Source organism: Cygnus atratus, chromosome 19, assembly GCF_013377495.2.
Source record: "Cygnus atratus isolate AKBS03 ecotype Queensland, Australia chromosome 19, CAtr_DNAZoo_HiC_assembly, whole genome shotgun sequence".
Classification (NCBI taxonomy): Eukaryota; Metazoa; Chordata; class Aves; order Anseriformes; family Anatidae; genus Cygnus; species Cygnus atratus.
In genome coordinates, this window is record NC_066380.1 from 5164236 (window position 1) to 5185630 (window position 21395).

Consider the following 21395-nt stretch of genomic DNA (forward strand, 5'->3'; position numbering starts at 1 on the left):
GGCCGTGGATAAGAGGCAGTTTGACAGTTGAAAGAGAGACCTGGGCTGTTTACTTTTCTCTTTAAGCCCCACGTCTTTGTTTTCTCTTATCATATAAGATGTCAAGGGGTTACTTAAAAACAATTTTAAAAGCTCTCTTCTCCTTTATTGCCCATGCACACTTTTAACCTCAATAGCACGGCCTCGTACGTGAATTTTCTTTGATGTTAGAACAGAGCTAACTGTCATCTGGCACTATCAGAAGCTCGGGGGATTGATCAGATTGCATTGTTAGGAAAAGTAGAAGCTGTTGTCTAATGTGTTGACAGCTCTGCTGGTCTGATAAAGCATCCTTGGTGCAGGGCTTGTAGTAGTGCTCGGGTGATACCTGACTGCTGCAGGTTTTTAGCTGCATTCATGTGACACTAAACTTGTTTTAGATCGCCTTTCCTTCGCAGCATATCACACCACAGATCTGTGGTTGTTAGTTTTACTTTTATTTTCAACATAAAAAGGGCAATGAAACATTACTCAGGCCGTATGGTAGCGCCCAGGATTGGGGGCCTAGAGGCTGGTTTATGTAGATACTCTTGTGTCATCACACAGATGGGGCGATGCTGCTTCCACAACCCCAACAAACTTCTGGAATCCTGAAGAGATGCACGAATTTATTAAAGATCTGGAGCTGTCACAAATGCGACTTGGTTTTAGTCCCTTTGTTGTGGGTCATCCTTTGGTGGTTGGCAGGAAATGTTGCAGCAGAGACTTTGATGGTCTATTAATAATAAACAGCAAATCCAGCTTGAGTTCACCATGTGTGCTGCTGGGAGCTGTGCTCAGAGGGACCTCCAAGAGTTGACTTCTCTATAATTTAAGCAGGGGAGTGGTAAGCCTTTTAGGCTGGCATGAATTGTGCTTTTACTGTGCTGTACATGCTACTGTGCTAAGGGCAAATGACTCCAGCCTTCTGCTTGAGCACCGCTTGTGCTCCTGCTGTACAAGACACAGACAGCGAACAGCTTCTGCCATGAAGAGCCTGGAGTCAGAAATAGCAAGATCCTCCCCCCAGCCAGCTTGCAGACTGGTGGCGAGGCACTTATTCATGTTTCCTTCCCTGTCAGTGGGAACAAAATGCAGCCTGGTGCCCCGCAAGCAGCTGGTACTTAACTGCAGGAGCCGTGCTGAGGGCATTCTGGGCTGAGCCAGCGTGTAATGGGAGCTCTGAAAAACAGCTCTCCTCCCAGAGGTGACAGCAAAGACTGGCTTCTTTGACCTGGACTTCTGCACCGAGTTGACGTGTGGTGTAGCTTAAGAATTTCCATTATTTTGGCTCTTCCCTGTGCACGTGGATCTGTTGCTGCTGTGCGGGGCTGGTTGTAACGCAGCCTGCTGACCTAGCACCAGAACCTTCGGTGGGTTCTCTTCATCAGATACTGCTGTGCCTTACCTGTATTGCAGATGCACCTTCTTGCTCGTAATCTTCTAGGAATTCCTTGCAGACCCCAGGAACCACAGGTCCAAGGGTGTTTTCATGACACAAAATGGTTTGCTGCCTTTTTTCTGTCTGCTTCCTGGACCAGCAGCTGCTCCTGCTGGCTGCGGAGCTCCCCCAGCACCGTTAGCGGCCGCCCGGCGCAGCGTGAGCAGTACCTGTGAGTTTTACCATGTGGGCAGAGCTGGTGTACGCCACGGATCCCCGAGCAGCTTTAGCTCCTTCAGAAACAACAGCCGAGGCACAGCAAGCACATTGCAGGGAAGGTGTTCCTAGCCGCAGTAGCCACAGTCAGTTGCTGTTTTTTTTTTTCTTTCTCCTCTTTCAAATATTTTCTGCCTTGGTTCAGAACTGACATAAGCTGGGCATGGTGCTGTGGTGGGAGAGGTTCTCTCTGTCTCACTCCTCCCTTCTCTCCCGGGTGCTGCTTTCAGACTGTGTCACTCCACCCGGCTGCTCACGGGTGAGGTTGCAGCCCCCATCCCCTCCCTTTTCACAGAGCCGCTGCAGGGCGTGCGGCCGATCTGAGCCGGTGATGTAATTTCCCATCTGCTTTTTAAATTTCTGCCTTGTTAAAAACCACACCAGGGAGGGGAGGGGAGGGGAGAGAGAAGACCCTTCGCAAACAGCAGCCTCAGGAGTGCTGCCTTAGTATCCTGCTGAAGATGGGCAGCATTTTAACGATGCCTATTTTAATTTACGCTCTGCAGTCCCTACTTCTGAGCCAGGTTTGTATTTCACCATCCCAACTGTTTGTTGCTTCACCTAAAAACAGAGTTGAAGACAAAGCAGAAGCAGAGACATGCTTGCCTGCCTCGGACGAGTAGTAACAAGCAGGGCACGGGAGCTGCCCTGGCAATGGGATGCATTAGCCTAATAAAGAGCCGAGATAAAAGAGCTCTTCATTATTCCCTTACAGATTGAGTTAAGGCTCTCAGCAGCGTTCAGGCTTCCTACCTTGAATTACAGTAATTCAATTTTACGCAAGTATCTGATGTGTTACCCTTCTCACCAACACTTCCCAAGTCCGTACTGCCAAACAGGCTTCTGAACCCAGGAACTCAGCTACTGGTCCCGAGCGTTGTCTTCGGATCTGAGCACTAAGTGTAGCACTGTTTTTGTAGGTAACTCTGCACAAAGGCTTGGTCTCAATTTAGCAATTGCAGCTGCATTATACCAGCATTGCTAAGCCCAAGTTCTTGGCTTTTGTCCTAATCAGTTGATGAGCTCTCAAAATGTGGCCTTTTCCCTCGAGCTCTTGTCCTCCACCCTTCTCCAAGGAGTCTTGATCCTTAGTTCACTTTTGCTGCTATAGAAATATCTCAGAACTTACCCTCCAAAGTTGTTGTGTGATACCAAGGCATTTTTGGGGCGCAGGTATTAATGGGAATACCTGAGTCAGCTGAATTGCAGATACTCAAAAACACTTATTATTATAGTAATTCTCTATTTTCTGTACCAAGACTCCAATCCAAGAGGAATGGTTTAAACCAGCAAGGATGGTGACTTACATCTTGGTGCAATGCTGGCAAGCCAGGAGGGTGGCCGGGGGAGGAAGAGGAGCAAGGCGCACATGGCAGGGGTGCCGAAGGTCAGAATTGCAGCAGCCTTGGCGGAGCTCTGCAGGAGCTGGCAGAGCTGCGGGACACAGACAGGTTGTCCGCTGGCAGCCCTGTGTGGGGTCACAGGACAGGGACAGCAGGTGTTGCCGGTTGGGATTGAAATGTACCAGCTGAGCTTTCCTGCACTCTGTTTTTTTTTTTCCTTTATTCTGTTTTCTGGAGGAGGGTTAGCATTCTGTGGGAAGGGGCAGCTGCGTTAGCTCCATTTCTAAGCAAAATTTAAAATACTGGAGGAAATCTGAAAAAAGGTGCAAAAGACAGGTGCAAAGCGACTCCTTCCTGCCGACACATTCGCACGGCTGCGTCCTGTTTGAAGCAGGCTGGCCTGTGTCTCTCATTGACAGGTGAACGGGGGGTTTGCCTTGGAGCTAGTATGGGAACCAGCTTCATGATGTGCAAACGCTGCCCTGTGATCGCTGCATTTATAGCTCTCACTGAAGCCATCCGTGCATTTCAGCTGTACAACTACAGTGCTAGCAGAAGCTGAGTAATCGCCTCCTAATGACCAAAGTTACAGAAACTGACAAGCGCATTTTTATCGGGGTGGGGAGTGAATGATCAGGTGTGTTGTGCTTGACAGCATATTTACAAGAAGGCCCTAGTTAGTTCTTTTTATGACACTTAACTACAACTGTTGCTCCAGTTTGCAGGTATGTAGATTAAAGTTATTTATTTAATTTCCATTTATTACATAATAATTCTGGGGTTTTGTAGTAGTCTTCCGGTGCTCCTGGGTGTCTTTCTCCCTCTTCCATACTAAGATACTGCAGCAGAAGCTAATCTTTTCTCAGAGCTACACAGGCAGACCTGTGTGCTTTTGCATAGATTTTTGAAGGATATTTTACAGATGCAAATGTGCCCCGAATGAGATTTGATCCCATTTAAAACTTCCATCAAACTGCATCTCAGAAGTGCTTTAGAATCAGCTGGATTCAGTTGCAAATTCGGAGGTGTGAAGATGCTTTAGAAAGGGACAGGAGCGAAGGATGGTGGATTTGAGCTCATGAAGGAGGAGAGTGAGGTCAGTGGCACTTCTAAAAGGCTAGACTCTTGTGCCAGCAGCGGCACATGAATAGCTGAGGGACAGGTACGCCCAGTCTTGCAGGCAGGTGTTTTCCAGTAAGTTTGATCAGCTGCTAGGCTGGGGAAGGACTGCAAGCCCTCTCATTCTAGAAATCATGCTAACTACAGATAGGAGACTTACGTAGGCACAGGAATTATTACAGCTTTGCTGTTAAGGTTGCATCTTTGTGCGAGGTGATTTGTGTCTCCTAAAAGCAGACCGAAGTCATTCTCTTTCTTTTGGTGACCTGGGGCATCAGCTGTTGAGGAATATTCCCCAAATTGCCCCAGGTTACACGAGGAAGGGGTTTGGTCTGAGAGTTGGTAAGTCAAACTCCTCAGGTAGCTATTTGGAGACATCACTGGTTTAAGCAAAACCGGTGCCAAATTCGTTTGTGGCCTGCGACAATTCTCATTGTGTGCTGGCTTGCAGGATGGGAAGCTCACAGATTCGTCTCCTCCAAGGTGAACGGCAACCTGCTGTGCGAGGTACCGCAGATGCCTTGCTGCCGCTGCCCTGAAGCAAAGCCCAGCTGCAAGAACAGCGTGGCATCGCTCCTATTTATTCCGAGGGTGGGCGCCGTGCCTGCTTGGGGCAGGGCAGGCTGCAGCACGCAGACCAGAAGCAGTGAGCGTGACCTTTTTGTGTTGCAGTGCTGGCCTACATGCAGTTTGTGGAAGACTACTCAGAGCCGCAGCCATCCATGTTCTACCAGACCCCGCAGAACGAGCACATCTACCAGCAGAAGAACAAGCACCTCAGGGAAGTCTATGGCATCAACGACTCCTTCATCAGCTTAGAACCCTCTCAAGACCTGGCACCTCCACCCGCTCTCCCACCAAAACAGCGGCAGCTGGTGAGTGATATCCGTGGTGCCCTCCCCAGCAGGGCGCAGCAGCCTCGTGGGAGCAGCTCTGGGTTTGCTGCCTCTCCTTCTGACGGGCTGCGGTTGTGGGAGGATGGATGTCTCATTGGTGTCGTCCACCTCGTGTTCCTTGCCATCTTGTTAACACGTTTTTAGGCATTTTGCATCATCTACTTTGAGCTCCTGTGCTCCTTTCTAACCCTGCGTTCAGACTATTCTCCGTCAGCTCTGAAAGTCCTGAAATGCCCTGAAAATGAAATGTTAGTCTTCCACATGGCACGGCTGAATCTGTGCCAGACTGGAGGCTTTGTAATGACGAGTGCTTTGAAGATTTTGACACGCTGGGCAACGCAATTTTTGAGAGATTGCTGCACTGTTGTTCCCAATGTTGTTTTGAATTTGTTGTCAAGGATGCCACTAATAATAACCATTTAAACATAATCACTGCTTTTATGGCTCAGTCTTTGCCAGAGCCACAGAACCTTGGTACAGCCATTATTTAACTCGTGCGTGTTTTCCCCACATCAGCCCCCTTGTGAGATTCAGGATTTTACCTGGTTTGCACAGTTCTGTGGCTGTAGGAGCCAGTGGCACCCCTGCCTTTGTGTGCCCCAGGGCTTTGGTGGTGCTTTTTCAGTTTGTTTCGGTTTGGCTTGTTTGGTGAAATTGTTTCATTTATTTGTATTTAACGAGAATGTTAATTGCCTTCTGAAGAATGGAATTTCACGGTGATCTTTTGGCCATTTCAGCCTACTGGCACATAAAGGCACGTCCACAAGTGTATGTGCATTGAGTTGAACACTACGGTGAGCCCCATTTTCCACGTGGGGGATGAAGCCCTGGCCTCAGCGATGGCAGCAGCAGTTTTATTTCCAGCCTCAGTGGCTGAAATAAAACAGATTTTGTCCTATTTCTTTTTAAGAGCCTTTTTTTCTTTGCACTTTTTTAACTCCAACCTTAAGGGGTTTGTTTATATTATTCTTTATATTACCTTTTTTAAAGAACAGCTAAAATGTTTTTAAAATGCATTTTTTTTGTCGAAGCTATTTGACTGACATTGGCCATGGCTTTAATAAAACAGGAGATGTTGGAGCAGAGCCACGCTCTTACCATCGTGAGGGCAACTGTTGCAATATGTGCTGCTGTTATCTGTGCTAAAGTTTGACTGTCCCAGAGAGCTACTTTTTAATGAAATGGGAAAAGCTACATAGAGTTCCAGTGCGGGAATTCGCATAACTGCATTCCTTTGACACAGATAGGAGTCCTAAAAAATGAAGTAACATTCCTGGCCAAATGTTAAGTAAACTGAGTATTATGCATTATTGCTTTGTGGGGGTGAAACCTTAAATGCCCCGACCCATCCAATTTTTAGGGATACAGAAGGCTCTTCAGGACTCCTCTCTGAAGGATCAGGCACTTCCCCAGGGGCTCTGGTCCCCTTGTCAGAGAGATCCTTGCACGGTCGCTTGTAGTCCCTTGCCCTACCTCCTCTTAGAGGTGACCGTGCCCTCGTGACAGTTCCTAATGATGACATGGTCTCTGCATGGTCATGTCGGGTATGTAGCAAAGCACAGATTTCAAGCTGGGTCCTAATAATTGTTTATTACTGTGATCATTATTGTGTGGAAGGGAAATTCAGCTCCTTTTTTGAGTTTGTCAGCTGAAGCGAAACATTTCTTTGCTGCCCTTTAATCATTATCTGGGCAGCCAAAATGTCACTGTTTTGCCTTCCAGGCATTCTTGTAGTCTTGCAGGCTTGATATTATCAAGGTGATGCTCTGCCTGAAGCAGAAGTTTCTTAAAATGCAACCTTGTGCCCCTACCTTCGTCTCTCAGCTGGGAGAGTGGTGCGAGCAGACAATGGCTCATTCAGCAATCACTGTAAAAGCCATCAGACTCTATTGTTCCTCTGGTCCTGCTGCCCAGGGAGATCCTGAAACAGGAGATCGTGTGGACATCAGCTGCTCCAGCAGCAGGGAAGGTTTGCTGGATGGACTTCTCTCTAAAATAATAATTAGGAAGTCCTTTCTTGCAAGTTTCATTTCTTGTATATAAAATATTTGCACGTTATATTCGACAAGTCAGGGCTGAGAAAGCCTAGGTACAGCTTAGCCTCCCTCAGCCCCTTACTGCAGTGAATTCAGGTGAAATTCCTGATAGTATTTATTATTTGCTGCATAATATCTCCCTCTTGTGCAAACAATGTATAATTTTGAGTCGGACTGAAAACTCAGTGGGCATCGTTTTTATCCAGTATCCCCACAGCACCCGTGAAGGCCCGTAGACCACCCTGGAGAGTCCTGAGTTTTCAGTCTGCAGATTGCCTAAAAAAAAGCTAGAAGTCTGCAAGAGATGGCTGCTTAACAGCCAGAAGGAAGAGCCAGGGCCCTGCTGGGCAGCAGCTCGTGCCCATACCTGCTCCTTTGGGCATCTGTCCCCACTGTTATGGGGCAAAAAGGGCGGCGTGGAGCAGCCAGCCTGCCTTCCAGGAGCTGTCCAGAGGTGAACTGGGAGGGGGAGGTGGGCGTTTATTTTTGGGGATTTGTGAAACAAAGACGATTCGAACTGTGATTTTTGTCATGCCTCCTGAGCTCAAGAAGGGTGTATCAGTGTGTCTGGCGCTGATGAACTGTATGAATAGCTGTTTGCTTAGCAAGCCATTATATGCATTGTTTTACTGTTAGCATTTCTTACCCTTTATTCATAGCTTTTTCTATGCTTTCTTTCTTTGTTTCTTCTGTCTCTCGCTTTCTTCCCCGTCTTCAGCAGGCCTCCTATGCTGCCTCTTCTTTCCCTTCTGTCTCCTACTGTGTCCAGCAAACTAAAGTGCCCTTCACCCCCGAGGACACCGGTGCCACTCAGGGCCTCACTATGTCAGTCTCTAACTCCTTTCTCAACCGGCACAGCTCCTTTCCTGTGCACTCGGTGAGTTGCTTTCTGCACTTCTGTAACGTGTGTGTATTTGTGCCAGTGATTAAATGCTCGTGTGCCAACCTGTGCTTATGTTCTGGGTAAAGAGAAAAGTTCTTTGGGGGCTTTGGAACTCAGTAGTAAGCAGCCAGGTGATAAAAATGGTGTGTAAATCTTATTAAATGAAATGCGGGGCAGATGCAGCTTTCATTACTGTGTATCCACATCTGGATTCACGTTTGTGGAGAGGGACTGGCAGAGGAGACCAGGCCTGTGTGCTAAGGCACACTCCCATGACCTACATGTTCCCCAGGCTGCACGCTGAAACTGCCAAGGCTTTTTGTTCTGCTGCATAACGTCAGCGATGTGGATGAGTTGATTAAATGCTGCCGTGTGAATCGGGCCTTTGGAGGAATAACGAGCCGCCATCCCTGAAGTACACGGATTTAGGCAAATGCATGGAACAGTGGCCACACAGCTCCTTAATTTTTTTCTCTGGAAGATGGCCTCTACCACATCTTTCATCTTGTATTTGCTTGTCCGCTTCCCTTCACGTCCCCCTGGTCCCAAACAATCTCTGTAAGCTTGTATGGTTTGCTGACGAATGAGCAGGGTTTCTTCTCCTGCAGCTCTGGTCTGAAAAGAGAACCGCAGGAGGAGCCTAAAATGATTTAAATTGAAATAATAGTCTTAAAGTACCGCTTAAATCTGTGATCAGCTGCTTAAATTAAATGGTAGCAATAACGAAGTGTTAATGTAATGAAATTAAATCGAACCATGGGATTCCAACAGCTCAACAGCATGAGGAGCGCTTGCATGTAGGGCCGTATGGTTCTGTGCTGATTGCCTGCCTGATGACAGCTGAGAATAGATTATTTTTTAACAGTAGCTTGGACATTTAGTAAATTAGATTTATTCTGGAGAAATTATCAGGCAACAGTTAAGAAAATTCAGGAATGTTTCAATTAGTTTAATACTAAATATTTGAAAACTGTATCCTCACACTGTCACTGCTGTCTTTGCATTTCAATGCTTACTCGTTCTCTAAAAATGAATAGCAATGATGTTATTAGCTGGGTCTGAAGAAGAAAGTATTCAAGTAGAGTTACTTCACAAGCCGTGAATTAAAGCTTTCAGCTTCCACTTGTAGGAGAGAGAGCAGTATCATAATTGTGCTGCAAAGCTGGAAAGGCTGAGGTGTGGTAAGGTTACTGCTTGCATGAGTCCGTGAAAAACAGTTTTAAAAATTGAAATAATGCAAAAGTTCTGAATTGTACAGCTTTCTGTTTGATAGCGGTCCTTGCAAAGATAACAGAAGTGTAAGACCAGGTAAAAGCACTTCACTATTTTTGTTATAATTGAGAGCCTATAAATATGATGCTATAACGTTCTAAAAATATGTGGGCACGTTCACTTTAAAAAGTGTCCTGGTTAGATGTAAATGGTTACTGCATACTTAATTATTTTGACCTGTTCTAGTCTTGCTTTGGAATACCTTATTCTGAATAGATTATTTTATGAAATGTTAAAACTTCATTAAAAATCCTTACTCTTTTTTGCAAGGATTTGGTAAAGGGAGAATGAATGAAGCATGAGGAACGAGAACAGTTCGGCAATGCACTGTCAAATGCACAAAGGAAATAACTGAATTAAAAGTGGTGACTTTTCCATTAATGCCTTTAATTTATGGTAATCTCATGGTGGCTCGTGACTCTAGCTGGTTTATTTTTTCACAGGCAAAAATGAGATCTTACACCTTTGACAGTGACTCTTTGTCTCTGAGCTGCAAAATACCAATGTCCTTACATGCTTCATAGCTGACCCATATAGTATCACAGCCATGGTTTATCCCATTTTCCCTGTCCCTAATGAGACAGAGAAGTGAAACAGCTGTCAAGGTTTGGATCGCTCCCAGGGTGACACCCTGCATTCCAGCACTGAGAAGGACCTCGGAGCCCTTCTTGCAGTCTGCTCCGGAGCATTGCCTGGCAAAACTGCCTTTCACATGGGGGATGCTCCAAGCTGCACCAGGAGCACTTCGTGTGCATTGCTCTGCTCTCCTGTCATTCTCATGTCCTCGTTTTTTCTGCTCTTTCACTCAGATGAGCACTGTGGTGAGCAATAAACCTGTTAAGAGCTAAGCATTAGCAATCCACCAGTCCCAGCAGGGGAGTTAATGCGAGGAAGAGCACACCTTCCGTGCACCAGCTAACTGAGGGGTTGACCTCCTACGTACCCAGATAATCAGTGGTGATCATCAAATCTCTCAAAATGATACATCTCCTGCGTTAATCTTTATCCCTTCTGTACGTGAACACAAACCCTCCTTAGGTCAATGCCAGGAAGTCGGAGCTAATAAACCAAATGGCTGTGCATTAACACAACGTGAGCAGCGCTCTGCAGATTTCCAAGCATAGCCAAGTGTCAGAAAGTGCCCCGTGCTTTTTTTGTTCCCATGGGGCTGGCTTGGGGTGGACAGCAGGAGTCAGTCCCAGGAGAACACCTAGTCCCGTACCAATCTGTTCGTGTGAAGGCAGCACCGTGTTTTGCATGTACCTTATTGTGCCTATGCACAAAGGAGCAAGTACTAACTCCTTACTACTGATTTGTAGGGCTTAAAAAGTTCTTTTCAGATGGTGCTTTGAAGAAATGGAAAAGAAAAAAAAAAGTGAAGGAGTTCAGACCATCTTTACTCTCTTAATTTGTAATTTGTGAGTTTCTTTTCCAGAATCCTGACTCTTTTTTTCTTTCCCCTCAGAGCTGCAGACGCTGCTGCAGCCCAGAAGCCACCAGCGCTCTGTGAACCCACTAATCGTGCTTTTCCCTTCTTTGCAGGAAGTTGTGTCAGAAGTAATAGCTTTTACTGGGTAGAGGCAGATCTTAAGCAACTGGATCAAACCTCATAGGTTTGGCAAGCTGGGTCTGTTTTTCACCGAGTCTGATTCGTGTCTAGCCTCTGTGCCAGCAAGGGTCATGTTTGTAGCGTGGGCTGATGCTGTAAGGAAACACAGCATCATCGTCCCCACTGTTACGCCGTTAAATCTCACATTGCTGGGACAACTGGATCGTAATGTCAAGAGTCATTTTAGGGATTCCCCTGTCTTTTGAAAGCAAATCTCTGTTGCTAGACAGTGGGGAAGGAGGTGTGCAATAAGAATGCATCCTGCTTCGTATCCTGAACTTGGTTTGCAGAAGTCTTTCCCCAGCAGATCTCCTCCCTCCCTTCCTGTTGTGAGACAGAGATACTGTCCTTTTCATCTCATTGTGCTGTCGACTGGAAATGGGTGAGCAGGTTTCCAAATGGCAGGAATCAAATCTCATGGCTTCCTGGCAGTGGGGGAACTCTGCACTGATAGAAGAAATCATTGAGGAGACAAGATACACTGCTATCTGTCTACATAGTTTCCACCAAAGACCACAGAGAGACTTGCATTCACTTACAACTAGGAAGCTTTTTGTTGAAACAAGGGATGCAGTTGTTTTCTCTGAGTCCTGCAAATCCCACTAGTGGAAATTTGGCTGTATCCTCCACTGTGGGGAAATATCTTACCTTTCTCAAAATGCTGTTTTGTCTTGTGTTTTCTTTTTAATTAAAAACCATTTCCAGTAACTGCCAAGGAACCAAATCGGCCGCCTGCTTCCAACAGAAAGCATAAGTGATTTCCTTATGAAAACTCTAGTTCAGCGCTTCTGTTTTCACTTGTTCCCACAGTTCTGTTGCAAATTGGGAAAATGCACAGAAAATTCACAGCAACCGTTTCTCTTTCTTGTGTGTGTGTTAATGCATGTTCAGGAAAAGGAGGGTCAGATAAGCGTTTAAAGACGCACACAATTCCGACATGTGCTTTGCATGTTTTCCCCACCTTGCTCCTATTTATGTAGCTCAGTTCCAGTCTGCAACCCAGCCTGCAGCTCCGATCCTTGGCAGAGACTGAGTTTTTTGGATGCATATGGTGCTCTGATGGTGGGAGCCACTGTGAAACCAGGACCGTGAGATCCCAGTGTGTTAGTTCCTTTCTGTCCTAAGCAGGATTTGGCTCCTTACTTTGGAGCAGAGGGAAAGGGGAAACAAGATTTGCATCCATTTAAGCAGCTGTTTAGCGCTAAGTATTGTTTTGCCTTTCCTGTTTCATGTTCCTTTTGCATTTATGTTCATTTCCACTGCCCGCAGCAAGCCTGCATGGCGGTATTAATAGTGCTGTTGTATGCCAGCATCGCCGAATCCTGCCTCAGAAAAGCACAGCCGCTTACATTTATCTGCACTCTGTCTCTGCATAGGTCTCTAAACAGTCAGCCTGCTGATTTCACAGGCCACATGCCACTTTTTTGTGTGGCTGGCTTTAGGAGTCTCGTCTTCACCTCCATGCTCTGCCTTTGAAAGATCTGTCAGATACGGTGGTATTGTTTACAGGACAAACAGGAGCTGATGCTGTATTTGTGATGAGATTGAGTTCTGATAGTTTCAAGAGAGATGCATGATAGCATGGTTAGTAAGTCTTGCAAATGTTTTCATCCCCCCACCTATTTTCACGGCCAGGTTGTATAAGAAACCCTCCCTTAAGAAATTCTCCCTTAAGGAGAGTTCGGATGTTGTGTTTTTGATGCAGAAGCCAGGAGACCCTTTCCCAAGGGAAACAAAAGCCCCATCCATCCATCTGCTGTGCTAACCACTATTTAAAAATAGTGAGGTCAGCCGTGCAGCCGGGTCAGAGGCTTCGCCGAGAAGCATTCAGGCACGAGGGGTTACTGCCTTTCCTGTGGCAGTGCTTGAAGCCGGTCTGTTGGCAGCCTGTGTTTCCAGCCATTCATTGTAGGAGCATTTCCTTCCTCATTAGCAAAAGTACCTGGAAGTCCAGCATTGTGTCATGAGATAGGAAGTGTTTTCCAATAGTTGTCTGTGTAATTATATTCTTAGGGTTTGTGCAACGCCCAGGGTTTTGCGAACACAGTTCTCTGCTGTTAGAATTTGGGCATCCAGTTCTGGCGCGTTGCCCACGTTTCTCTCTTAATAGCCTTAGCAGAGGAGATCTGAAAGATTGATCCTTTCCTCTGATAGCTTCGTGTTTTGGAATTCTGATGCTCTATCTGATCTGGGAGTGTCTGGCAGGATTGCAGATTAATTTGGCAGAAGTCGGTTGGGTGACTGAGAAGGCTTTGCTTAAAAGGTAAAGACTGGGGCTGCTGATGCTGCAGATGCTCTGACAGCCATTTAATTGAATTCAGCTCTGAATTTAGGATGGAGATTGCTGTTGCTCGCAGTCAGTGACTGCCCATAAACACTCTTCCTCCCTGTTACTTGGTCAGCCGTGCGTAGGGGGTGTTGAGAAGCATCACTCTTTAAAAAATAAGTTTTCTGTTAGAGAGTTTATCTCCTGCCATCTAATCCAAATAAACGTCTCCAATGTCATTGACCTTTGGGACATCCTGTGACGCCCCCGTTAATGATGGAAAGCTGTTCTAAAACAAAAAAATCAAAGGCAGCAACTTGGGGATGTTGAAAGATGCCATCCCTGGAAGATCCGTGTGCTATGCTGGTGTCAGTGTGTGTAAACTGTCAGGTCTGGGCAGGTCGGCTTCCCGCTGTGCTCAGGAGATTGCTTCTCGCTGAGAGCATGCTTTGTGGGAATGCTTCCCAAGTGACAGATAGCTTTTTATAAATACACTTTACTGGTAAGAGTAGAGGGATCTCTCTTTGCCCTCTCTTCTCCCTATTTGGCCATTTGCTGTCGCAGGTCAGAATCCCCCGCAGTGAGAGACCGTCCTCTGGTCCCTTGCTAGGAGCCTGGCAGCATGGTCTGCGTTTGGAAAGAGGAAAACATCGGTTCTCAAAGGATCTGGTTGCTTTCTAGCTTCCCAAAAATTATTTCAAATCATTTCACCTAAAGCAAAGCCGTGGAGCAGGAGGTTATGTCAGTACAGACATAACTGAGGCCTTACTGACCCTGCAAAAAACCTCTAAGAAGCAGTATTTTAAAAAGCACTGATTAGTTTCCAAGATAAACTGCTGCCTGTGATTTTGTGGGGCCAGGGGAGGACTAATTTGCTTATGACAGTTGTCTTGAATGGACTCTCCCCTCCCAAAATAAGCGTGGATTTTGCAGGATGGCGGCTTCCCAGAGCCGTACACCGCCCAAACCCTGCGGAAGCCATCGCAGCAATTCCTGCTGCAGCTGCCGGCTGGGCTGGGCCGGGCTGGCCGGGGGCGCAGCGGGAATGGGTGCCATATGGACATCATCTCCACCGCAGGGTGTTTTTCCACTTTCAAAGTATGCTGCATTCTTGGCTCTTGTCCCAGCATGGCTGCATAGCTGGAATTCCCGAGCTGCTTGCCGGGGAGGAAGGAGGGCTCTTCCTGGCTGCCTGCTCCGAGCTGCAGCCGTACAGGACCGGGAGCTGAGAGCAGCCTGGTTAATGAATGCCAGCTCACCAAAGGCTTCCCAGGGCTGTTCCCTTTGTTAACGGCAGGCTGAGAGCGTGTCTGCACCGTGAAGTGATTGATCACGGATCCCATCGTGAAGATTAATGCGTTCTCCTGGCTACCTGGGCCTTAAGCTGGTACTTTCTACGCACCGCGTGCCAAGATATTGTTTTGAAAGGTGCACTGGCGAGGCCAAGGGGAGATGAATGTGTACAGATTGTCAGTAGTAACGTATCCACATTCAGAGTTTTAAAATTGATGCAAAGTTGTGCTATATTTAGGCCTAAATTGCCTTCAAATTGGCATTAATGTCTCCGAAATTCTGCAAGTCAGAAGCTGTGCAGATTTTCCTTCCCTAGCAGCAGTAATTCATCTCCCTGAGCAGTGAGCCGAGCCTGCAGGCTGCACACCACGCAGCCCACCAGCTGCCGAGCCTCTGGCCCCCGTTTGGCCTGAACTAACCCTGCCACTGCCCTGGCACAGCATGAGCCCTTCGCAGGGTGCCTGACTGTCCCCAGGCGATGCAATTGAGGCCAGGAGTTCCCCTTGCTCGTGGTCTGAATGAGCTCCGCTGCTTCCCTGCAAAACCCTGGCTTTTTCTCCAGGTTCAGCAAGTCGGAGACGGTAACTTTGGGGAGTCCTCGGTGGAAGATGTCCATCAACTGCAAAGTGAAGGACAGCAGGGTGCCTGGTAGGGTGCAGGAGGCCCAGCAGTGGAGGCGCTGGGATAAAGCCCCCATTGGAGAAAATCATTTCCCTTACGGCAGTGTTTCATCTCACCACTGGGGCAGCAGTTTGCTGGGCGCCTTCTCGAGCACCATTGCAAGAGTGTTTGGTGGGAGGTCCGTGTTCTTTGTCTGCTCTGCTCCAATTCTTTCTATGGGGACTGGCCCAGGACTCGGGGCATTAGTTGGCGGTTAGCGGCAGTGAGATCATGGAATAGCAGGGGGACGGGGCAGGCATAATGAATCTGCTGAGCCGGGGTGATGTCATGAGCCTGGAGTCTTACGAGGGATTTAGTGTTTTGTGCCATGCGAGTGAAAATGAATAAATGTAGAGCATTTATCCGGGCAGAAAGTAAATACGGAGATTAGACTTGTCATTGTTACGAGGCAGCACCACGAGCGGACGGTGTCCCTGGAGCCGGGGCTGCTCACCCGTGAAGAGACGGGCAGGAAGGGAGAGGAGCCTGTCCTAGAGCCAGGCTCCTTTCAGCCACAGGCATGTGGTAGGGATTTGCATTTTGATTATTCTTCAGTAGTCTTTTAAGCTCTCTTTCCAAAGCATCTCCCTCTGCTCCTCTGTATTATGGCCCGCGATTCGTCTGGGGCCCCTAGACAGCACCCAGAGCACAGCCGGACTCGAGGCACGGCGGAGGGCAGCCGCTGGAGGATTGGGGTGGTGGAAGGTAAAGTCTAGCCGTTGACCTTTGTTTCCTTTCCAGCTTGTAGTGGAAAAACTTCTTTGCCCGGGCTTCAAGCCTGAGGCAGTTCTCTGTTCAGATTTTTAAGCTTACCTATTTCAGAGGTAGGAAAAGAAAACTGACAACCACCACCAAGGTGTACTCAGGTGATGGACGGAGCTTTGATTTTCTCACCTGCTTAATTCCCCTGAAAGAATGTAGCCTGAATTTTCCAATTCATGCCTTTGTTTCCTTTTTTTTTTTTTTTTTTTTCCTTTTACCATCACAGCAGTGTCACTTTCCAGCCAGGTTTGAGCAAGGTGTGCGTGTGCTTCCTGAGAGCTCTGCCGTGCACTGTCCTGCAGCAGGTTGCTCGAGCAGGCAACCACCACAGCTTCATTTCAGCACGGTGTTTTTGGGTGACGTGATGCTTCCTAAAGCTCCTCTCCAGCAGGTTTAGCATTGTTGTCTTTTTTTTCTTTTTTTTTTCCCTTCTCTCTCTCTCTGGTGGGTGTCAGCTTTGCTCTCTTGTTGTTTTGGAGATACCCTGGTGGTAAATCTTACTAGCACCAGATGTTAAAAGACAGAGGATTGCTCGTGTTTTTCTTGGCACAATGTACTCCCACTGCACCCTGTTTAATATTATCTGAACAGTAATCTGATGATTAGGAGAGATAGTGAAATAAAGCTTTATGTAGATGATCTCTTTTCATCTCTTCAACTGACTTTTAGAGCCACTGCATTAAAGGATTGGTTTGATAAGGAATTCATTGCTCCTGAGGGCAATTATCGGTTTTGCTCCCAATGTTTCTCAGACGGAAAGGAGTAAAAGCATCTACTGTTGTAATCCCCTTTATCCTTCAGTGTAGCTTTGAAGATGGGATCCAGTCACTTCTCACTGGGAGCTGCGTGTTCTGGAACAGACTTGACACAGGAGTTGTTAAATTACAGGGTTGGAGCAAGCGGCATCTTAAATTTGGATCCTGTGGAAAAGCCCAGAAAAGCAACAATCCCCAGCGTACTTCTCTCTGTTGAGACACTTCCAGCGTGCTCACAGTCATGGTTTCTGTACAGCTTCACATCCTTTCAGCCACCCAAGCGCCTTCCAGGTGCACGTTGTCATTAAGTGCTGAAACCCAGGCTTTCCCCCCTGCCCGGCTGAGGCTGGGTCCCTGCAGACAAACACCATTGCCCACCTTCCCTGCCCGGCTGCTGGTGGTGTCAGGACTCTCCTCAGCCGTGAAAAAGCTGCCTGCTGGCCCAGGAGGCAGTTCCTGCTGGAATGGGGGGATGATAAAATAACGCTCCCTCTGCTGGGGTTCGCCTCTCGACCGGGAGGTGCCGTTGTTGGAATTGCCTTGTGCTGTCACTGCTGAGCTGCTGCTGATCTAATTACTTTTTCTTTTGTCTGTCTCCTTCCTTTTCCCATCTTCCTTGTTTGTGTCGTCCGTCTCCGCGTCCTGTAGTACAAGTCTGTGTTTAGGTCCTACTCCCAGGACTTTGTGCCTCACAACCAAGTCTCCATACCTCCTTTCCTGTCTTCTACCTCCTCGTCCTGCTCCACCCCGCCTTTCCCCACCGTCCATCCGTCTCAGAGCTCTGACCTAGCGGTGCCAGCCACGGCCAGCCAGTCTCCCAGCGCTGGGGATGTGCCAAACTCCTCCTCGCAGGAGAGCAGCTTTAACGGGAATGCTCCTGTCTGCCTTCCTTCTGAAACCTCTTTCACTGATTCTCTCCAGACGGCTTCGGTGAGACTATCCAAAGAGATGATAATGCACCTTAATGCAAGGCTGGGGGTTGTTTTTGTTTTAAAGAAATGTCGCTTGTATTAATACATGCTTAAGCTCGATGTGATCTAGCCTGGTTTCCAAACTTGTGTGTGAATGCAGAGAGGTAATTTCATACAAAGATTTCTACAAAACAATGAACCTCATGGGTTTGAGAAAATGTTAATGCCTATGTTGGAAACATAAAATGTCAAATGCTGGTGAAGGAGAGAGGAAGAGAAGTTGCTCTAGCTTCCTGCAATTGTGATACAAACCAGAGGAAGGTAAAGGGGTGTTGTGAGGTTGGTAGTTTCTAAACACAGGCTCCTAGCAGCGGTTCCATCCTGCAGCTGCTGCTGTGGCAGGAATTGGTGATAGCTGTCCTGCTCCCTTCCCACTGGGGAGCCCCTGGAGCTGTGGGTTTGGTTCAGCTCGTGCTCTCCTGTGCATAACCCTGCTGCTTCCTCCAGGCTCCTGCTCTTCCAGCAGCACCGGCTGTGCACGTGGTGGCAGCGCAAGTCGGAGCAAAGCATCGCTGTCGGTGAGGTGGGACTAAAGCTGTTCCCTCACTGATAGGCGCTGCTGTGAGTTCCAAGTCCCAGGCTGTTTTTGCCGACCAGCAGGCAGGTTACTTCGCTGAGCACCTCTTGTACAAGGCAGCGTCTCTCCTCTCCGCTGCAAAACCCACAGGTGATGGGATTAGAGCCTGAGCTGTGTGCGTGGTGGTGGTGCCTCTTCGAAGAGCTTGGAAGAGGGACACAGACTGCAGAGGCAGCGATCTTTTTTTCACCCTTTGGACCTGACCTCGCTGTTGCATCTTCCTTGCTTTGGGTCCTTGTTGTAGCCCAGTAGCCCTTGAGCTTGGCTCAGCCTGGCGCGATGGCTGTAGCCTGTGCTGTGAAGCAGTTTTAGGACACATTTGGGTCTTTGGGGCTGCTCTGCACATAGCGGCAGGCCTGGTGTCAGCAGGGGCGGGTGCTTGTGCTCCAGGCTCTGACCGCTCAGCAGCCGCAGCCTTCAGTCCCCGCGCGCGCTTGGCACCTGCGCAGTCCCCTCTTGCCACGCAGTGCCTGCTGCAGCTCGGGGCCCTCTGGATACCGCTCGAGAACCAGAAAACACCAGCCTCCAGGCAGGCGCAGCTGAGCCAGAGGCAGGGCTTCTGGCTAGGTGGCAGCGGCCGCAGGGCACCGCTCCGCCCAGGCGTGGGCACGGGCGCTCGCTAACAGCTGGCGAGGGGCACCGTCACCTATCTCCTTTCGTCCTGTCTCCCCTAGAGCGAAAACGCCAGCGAGGAGGCTGGTGAGGGTGAATACGTCAATCTGTATTCCTCTGGCCAGAGCAACGGGGAGGTCCCTCACCCTGCAGGAGTAAGTAACCTGGAGAGGGCCACGCACCGGGAAGGGGCTGCCTGGTGCATGCTCAGCTCACGCTTGGTACCAGCCCTGCGCATCCCGGGGTGCCCTGTCCCCTTGCCGGCTGTCCCTTTGCCTGCCCTCTCCTGGCTTGCTAGCTTTGATGGTCTCCTGGTTGGGGTGGAGAGCAGGCTGTCGAGGTTGGGAGAGCCCTGGCAGGATGGAGGGATGGCTTCTCCTTCCTCCCTGTCTCACCTGCGCTTCGCTGTTTGTTTGGAGCTGCTTGCGTGAGGTTCCCCTTCAGAAAGCTGCACTCTGACCAGCACGGTCCTGTGTCCGGGTTCACTCCTGTAACCGCTTTGGCTTTCCTATGTCAATAAATGAAGCCTTGTACTCCTCTTTTTTTTTTTTTTTTTTTTTATCTTTTACTTCCCCATCTGGGTACGAAGTGATTTAGAGCTGTTTCTTCCTTTACTCACGCCTCCTATCTTAGGTATTTCCTAGAGGAGGCAGGGTGTGCTCCACGGCAGGGAGGTGCCATCTTCCTGTTGTGTCACAGCGAACGGCGGCAGAGGTCTGTGCTGGTCCCTTGCCTGCCCTCGCCTAGGAAGGCACTTCTCCTGCAGGATGTCTCCGAGACCTTTATCTGTGCTGGCGTTAAATGGCTGAAGAGATAGCGCGCCCATCACTTCCCTTAGGAGATGCAGCGAGGCAGGCCCGGCCCTTTGGGCAGTCGCTAGTTGGTTCTGAACTTTGAAACAAAGGGCTTTACAGACACAGTCCGGAAAAAATCTGCAGCCACTGACACATCTCACCTCACTGGTGCGTTTTCCAGGCTGGATCTGAGTGTAGGCGGTTTCAGTCCTGTCTGTTCGGCAGGTTGAATCTCCAGGTTCCCCTCGGCGTGGCGTTAAATAACTCTGAACTCCAGCACCAGTAGATCAATGTTCCCATTTGCCATTCGTGGCTATTTTTCTCTTTAAATGGCTAATTTTAAATGCTGCATTTTTATTTGCCTAGAGCTGTCTACCTGCTCTCCCAGGCTGGGTTTGGATGGCACTGCTTTTTTCGTTAGCCTCGTTTCCCAGCCGTGAACTGTGAAGTGGGAACGTTTTGTCGTTGTGGAAGTTCTTCTGATGGGCACGAGGGGAGCAGGAAGGGCAGTCTGCATTCACCCCCGAGATGGTCTGGTCTTTTGGGGGCTGTAACTGGGAGGGGAACTGAAACGGGAGCCTGGAGCTGGCTGTGCCCCTTCTGATTGAAGGAAAAGACAAGTGTATTCAACTGCAAGGGCTGAAAAAAAAAGTGGTGCGAGGGTTAAAATCCAAGACAACAGCTGACTTGTGTTGTAACTTTCAGCATCATTTCACAATGTTAAAAGCAAACAATACTAATTACACTAGTCTCCAGAGATGGTCCCAAATTTCCTGTCTAATTAACTTCTGTGTTTTCCTGGCATTTGGCATTAACTTGCATCAATCTTTAACCGCTCCGTAGGAATTTACAGTAAAGGGCCATTTAGAGGCAGTAAGACTGTAAATGCAAGCCTAGTTGTGGTGTAGGACCTCAGGCAATAATGAAAAACCTGTTCTCTTTGCAGGAATCTCCCTCCGTCAAAGACGGCCACTCCAAAGACTCCGGTTCAAACAGCAGTGCCATGGGGAAGGAAGGCAAAGATGGTGCTGAAAGGTAAGCCCAAATCCCACAAAGCACACGCTTCCCAGCCTCGAGGTGTACAGAGCATCATCCTTTTTGTCCACCCTCTGGCAGTCAGTCCTTGTGGCTGCCTCTTCTGCCCTCAACCATCCCAAAGCCCTCCAGATTTTAAGCCTTCTTATTTTTTTCCTACAATGGGTGAGCGGTAGGATCCTACTGCCCGAGGAGGCAAGATGTCAGGATCCAGGCAAGGTATCAGTACTTAACTCAGCGAGCCTGTAGGGGTTAATGCAGCCTGTGGTCATCATCGCAAGTCCATCTGATTGGCAGTCCTGTCATAGACGCTGGCTGCTCCCTCCTGCTTCCAGGGAAACGTGCAAAAAAAAGTCTGTATTGCTGCTGGGAAATTGTCTTCCAGAAGGGAATTTCTTCCTAACGCTGCTAGTTAGAGGCTGGCTGAGGCCCCAGAGCAGGAGGCTTTATATCCCTTCTAATGCTCTTAGCTATCATTTGTCTATGTAAATGAAGAGGTGCAGGCTGTAACAGATGGGCTTCAGTAGGAGTGGAGCGAGTGCTTCCCTGCTGCTTGAGATTGCTCTTCAATTGCATTTCTAAAGCAAAAATAGAGAACAGCATTGTTTTGTGTGTGATAGTCAACTTCCCTCCCCCATTTTCTTGCAGTTGGTTTGAGGGTTTTAATCCCTGCAGCGAAGGAGACAATGCAGCAGTGCTCTGCAAAGCCCGGTGTCTGGGGAGAGCACAGACTGGTGCACTGGATTCTGACCTGTGCCTGGGGAAAACTGTTCAGGACAGGCACTTTTTTTCACTTCTTTAGGAATCCAAGCACAAAGAGCACGTGTCCAGGTGCTA

At 48.4% G+C, this 21395-nt stretch overlaps 1 protein-coding gene across 9 annotated transcripts in view; it reads left to right on the top strand.

Annotated features, from left to right (window-relative positions):
- Window positions 1-21395, top strand: part of RAPGEF1 (Rap guanine nucleotide exchange factor 1) — an 88301-nt gene that overhangs the window by 52712 nt on the left and 14194 nt on the right. For 6 of the 9 annotated variants that reach the window (XM_050714510.1, XM_035555148.2, XM_035555153.2 and 3 more), the window contains 3 exons: window positions 4810-5012; window positions 18792-18884; window positions 20470-20558. In XM_050714510.1, coding sequence (XP_050570467.1) covers window positions 4810-5012; window positions 18792-18884; window positions 20470-20558 — 385 coding nt within the window. Of the gene's footprint in view, window positions 1-4809; window positions 5013-7787; window positions 7947-17217; window positions 17500-18791; window positions 18885-20469; window positions 20559-21395 lie in introns of all 9 variants that reach the window. The other 3 variants (XM_035555154.2, XM_050714512.1, XM_035555158.2) reach the window with 2 other exon arrangements.